We start from the raw sequence: 5000 nt of genomic DNA on the forward strand, positions 1-5000 counted from the left end.
GAAGCCCCGAGGTGAAATCAAAAGGAACTTTCTAGTTATGAAATACGCTTTCAACAAGTATCTCACTTCTACACTTTCTTCAAAGTAATCTAGTAAACGTTCAGTGAGTATGTTTGTTGTTTTAACGTAGCCACCAATTGTCAGTACTCCGTTTTTGGTAATAAACTAGTAATAGTTGGCATTACCTCTGATCCGGTGGCGAAGAGTTTTTTAATTTAGATACCTTTTTCAAAAAGCTCTCTGTGTGTCGCGCTGATCTTAAAATGCGCCTCGTACGTTATTAATCCTAATGGGAGTGATTACGACCAGTGAAGACAATCGAAATAGGTTATTTCCGAGTTCATGTTTGCCTCCTCTTCAAAGCGACTCTAAGTGCGAAGGTTTTGTGATGGTAATTAGTTCTACTTTACGTTTGAATGAAAACTAATTTTCATAACAAAAATTTCGCACTTAGACTCGCTTTGAAGAGGAGGTAGACATGAACTCGGAAATGGCCTATTAATCTACTTGCGTACTAATGAAAACAAACTGCTGAGAAACAAAATTTGGATATCTTAATGAGAATCAGGTGTTAGAAGATAGTTTATGACCAAATACACAGACGATTTTGCAAGTTGACTCGATACTCGTCACAAAAATACTGTTTGTTTTGCTTCCGTTTCAGTTTTTGATGTGTTTATTTTTAAATCGTTTTACTTTTAAAGGGGGAACATTCATGAACTATAATTATCTGTACTTAACTTCTTAGTTTCATAACAGCTGGAAGCAGCGGCAACATGCACGTTGGTCTAAAATACTTTAAACTCGAAATGGTGGCCTCTGTCGATCAGCCAGGAAGAATGTTGTCTTTGTCACTTTCACTTTATGTTCCCCACACGGTCAAAAAAGATGAGTTTTGTGCCCATTTAACGAGACGCAAGCTGGGTGTTCGACAGTTTTGTAAAATGGCGGACGTATTTGTAAAAGCACCGGGAGTAACATTTTTGGGGCCGCAAGGCGGCTTGCGATTGCCGAAGGCATTCCCCATGCATTTATGTATTTTAAGTAACCCCAGCTATTTATAAGACTGAAGAGAAAAATAAGCCAGGTTTTTTTAAACAACACTTACTCCCGCTGCTCCTATAAGAGGTGAGCGCTTATAAAATTCAATCACTGGGATCAAATCACAAGGAACTTTCTGGCTCTGAAACACACTTTCATCAGGTACGGTATTTCACTTCTAGACTTGTTTCAAAGTTCAGTGGGTTGTTGTTTTAACGCGGCCACATACATTTCGTAAGAGCTCTAGAGTGTTTTCTCGTTAGAACAAGTTATATTTACAAACAACACCTTAACAGGGACCATCATAGAGCAGAAGTTTTCGGAATTTGTACGTGACGAGGACGAAGCTGTAAGACTATCTAAATACATCATCATCATCATCATCTATCGACGGCGGAAAAAAGTTGAAATACATCGAGTGAAGTTAAAACATCAGTAATCGCATCGAGAATAGCTTTAGATGAGTGCTCCGATCTACCTATTAAGGGAATTCAATGGCGTGGTTGCAACCAGATGACATATATCTCACTACATCAATCTGTCCCGTTTTTGCAAAAAGCTAGTAACAGTTGGCATTACAGCTTGTACCGTGGCGACGAGGTTTTCAATTCATAGACCATTTTCAAAAAGCTCTCTGTGTGTCGTGCCTCTTACAGTATGCCTTGTACATCATATAGTAAACCTGATGGGAGAAACCAGGACCAGTGAAAACAATCTCTTTGCTAAATGACTTAGTGCGGGGTCATCTCGAGATGATTTGTGCCGAAATGTGTCGTCCATATAACCTTTTATTACATGTACTTGGTACAGGACTCCAAATTCCGACCTTGTAGATCTTTTCAATGATTATGAGACTTTTCTTCAAAAATGCGACGCTGGAAACAAATAACTGATGATAATTGGCGATCTCAATTGTGACGTGAGTAAAATTCCAATGGACATCCACGCACTCTCACTTCACCAGTTAGATCAGTTAATTATTGACAAGTCAACTAGGGTGACAGAGGCCTCATCCAGGGTAATAGATTTGGTTCTTCCCAATGTCAAAGAGAATTGATCTGACTCCGCTGTTATACATCTCGGAATCTCGGATCATAGTTTAACATATAGTGCGGAAATGTGGGCTACCAAATAGCAAATCTTGCATCAAAGAAATTAGAGACTACAAACATTTTGTTACTCAAAACATTCTTGCAAATTTATCTCGAATGTATTGCAGTTAGATTCTTTATCGAGACTGTAAATAGGATGATGCACCAGAGCGCCAAAAAAGAACAAGAGAGTACTCTGCTCCTTGGATAACTCCGTACATTACAAAACCCATGAGGAATCAAGATTACCACAAGAAACGCGCTATTAAATATACCTCACAGTACCATCGGGCGAGTAAAACAAAAAAACTCGCAACAAGATAAACGACTGTTGTAGGTCCAATGACCCCACAGAAAGCCTGAACGCTTATATAATCCTTAGCTGGAAAAAACCACGCAACAAAATGAGTTCCTTTAATGAACTATCAGTCAAGGATAATATAGTGTCGGATCCAAAAGCTATGGCTGAGGCTTTTAACGACTACTTTATTATGTAGTATTGGGCCAAGATTAGCAGCTGAATACGACGAAGAACTGTGTAGTAATTCCGACCATTCATTAATCGAAAATTCTGATACATTTTCTCCAGAACATTTAAAGTTTTCTAAAACTCTTGTCCACAATGTTGTTTCGACTCTGCCAAGGCCTAAAAGGATGTAAGTAAACCGGGTGGATAAAATCCCTCCCAAAATCCTTAAATTACCAGTAAGAATAATTGAATTCTGACCTCGAACGTGTCCGAGATTGGCTTACTGAGGCCCATGCTAAGTCTAAATTTATGCTTATTTGGTCTTCTTCTAATCTGAGTTCTAAGAGTTTCGAACATCCCGTTGTGGTAAACAACACACCTGTTTCTCAAACGGACACACATAATTGTCTGGGGGTTCAGATTGGTTGGGAAGCTTACTTTGGACAGCCATTTAAGTTTAAATATGGTTTACGAAGAACTAGTCTAAGCCGTGACTCACTCTTAAACCAGGTCTAACCTAGGCTTCGCTTAAATAATTGGCCCTTTGACGGCCCTGCCGGGGTTTTCAGTAAAGAGTGAATTTCACTCTACTTACTTGCAGGGCAATATTTCGCAAAGTCTACATCAACAAGATGAACCCGCGATTTTGGTTCTCAGCTTTTTTTCTGATGACAAGGATTGGTCTTATTAGGGCAGCTAATCAAGATTGTCACAGCGAATATTCTGTTTTTGGGATGTTTCTTAAAGGCCACACTTTTAAAACAGTCAGGGATCAATTTCCAGGGGAATGTTACTTGATATGTGACCAGGATGTCAGATGCCAAAGCTACAATGTCATCATTGGAAGAAGAATTTGCGAGCTAAACAACAGAACGAAAGAAGCCAGGCCCGAAGACTTTTTACCCGATTTAAAGCGATTCTACATGAAGCGAGCTTTCAACAGAGGTATGGAGCATTAATAATTTATCTAAGGAATTCTATAGTAAGAAGAGATTCCTTGTGCACTAAATTACTCGAAGGTAGCTGGGTAAATGGTCTATCTCCGTTTGACATCTATGGTTGGCCGGAGTACCATATAGGCATAGGACCCATGGGTTGATTTTCTCATGGTAATCACGGCTAATAGTACCGATATTGCTCGTGGGCGCGTACGCACAGACTTGCCCAAAAACAATAACAATGATTATATAGAAGGCTAAAAGTTACTAAACGTACGGTCATCATCAGGGGTACATGGTGGAAATTTAAATACAACTTGGTTTTGTTGGATTAAGTTATTCCCAAGAGGAACAGTTTCGCAATAAAAGAATGTACTTGTTTGTTTTGGGTTGGTTTCTTGCAAGCAATTAGCAGGCACTCCATTATTTTCCTCCGAAAAGTGGTAATCTCGGTGCACGCAATTTTCCATGTGCATGCGTTGGTTGGATGTTTTGTATTTATTTATTTGTTTTATAAATTTATTCAGACTTTAAAATTAAAACACAAAAATATGTACATAATTTACAGAAATATTAAAAAGTAAGAATTGGAAGCACTATACAACATAAGAAATTATTATAAATCATAAGAATACAATCACTGTGTCAATAATCGTTTATCCTTTTCCATCATGACGGCCAATAATAAACGCTCAAATCCTAAAGTCTCGCTAATTCCTTATCGATTTCAAAGTCACTATTAGCAATGTTGAACGGAGCTCTTCGAATACAACGTGAGCCTCTCAAGCACAGTAGTGCAGACCTCAGGAGAGCGAATGAGACTTTGGCGCGAATCCACGACATTGTACGTAGTGCAGTAGTCCTTACCCTTCTTGATTGACAAAAGTTCAGCCAGTCTACTGCGATACCTCTTGCATTTATCTGCCATTCCTCCGGTGGTAGTAAATACCAGTGTGGTAAAGGAGCCTTGTTCGACTTCTAGCACCCTGCTGGCGTACATTCTCTTCTCACTCTCATGTTGGCGGTAGATTTGTCTTATGGTTAGGCCTCTATAAGACTCTGCACTCGGGTAACAAACCCTAACATCAAAAAAAGCAGAGCTTTGCCGTCCTCAGAAGCCACGAGCATGTATGTCAAGCCGGGCATCCGCTTCTCTGTTCGTATCAGGTGTCAGCACTTCTCCGTTTATCTCCTGAAGTACCGGTTCAATTTGGACATCATTGCATACCATCTTTAGCATTTCGGCTTCCAAATCGCGCAGCTCATTATGTCTTTGAATAATGAAGCCTCCACGTCTGCATACCATTTCATTTTCTCCCCTAAATTAAGTGCCGTTCCGACCAGTCTCGTTTTTGAGGAACTACCACACCCTTGTCATATTAAAAATGTTGAAAGGGTCACGAAGCGATTAAAATAACGTGAATTTATATTTTGAGATGACGTTCTCGTTGCCGTCACCGT

The 5000-nt window shown here is 39.5% G+C and overlaps 1 protein-coding gene across 1 annotated transcript in view; it reads left to right on the forward strand.

Moving 5' to 3' along the window:
- Nucleotides 1-3233: 3233 nt before the first annotated feature.
- LOC138030867 (uncharacterized) overlaps nt 3234-5000 on the forward strand; it is a 12261-nt gene continuing 10494 nt past the window's right edge. Inside the window, exon 1 of the mRNA XM_068878730.1 lies at nt 3234-3546. Within this exon, the coding sequence (XP_068734831.1) occupies nt 3234-3546 (313 nt within the window). The remainder of the gene's footprint in view (nt 3547-5000) is intronic.

This window comes from Montipora capricornis, chromosome 13 (assembly GCF_036669925.1).
Source record: "Montipora capricornis isolate CH-2021 chromosome 13, ASM3666992v2, whole genome shotgun sequence".
Taxonomy (NCBI): domain Eukaryota; kingdom Metazoa; phylum Cnidaria; class Anthozoa; order Scleractinia; family Acroporidae; genus Montipora; species Montipora capricornis.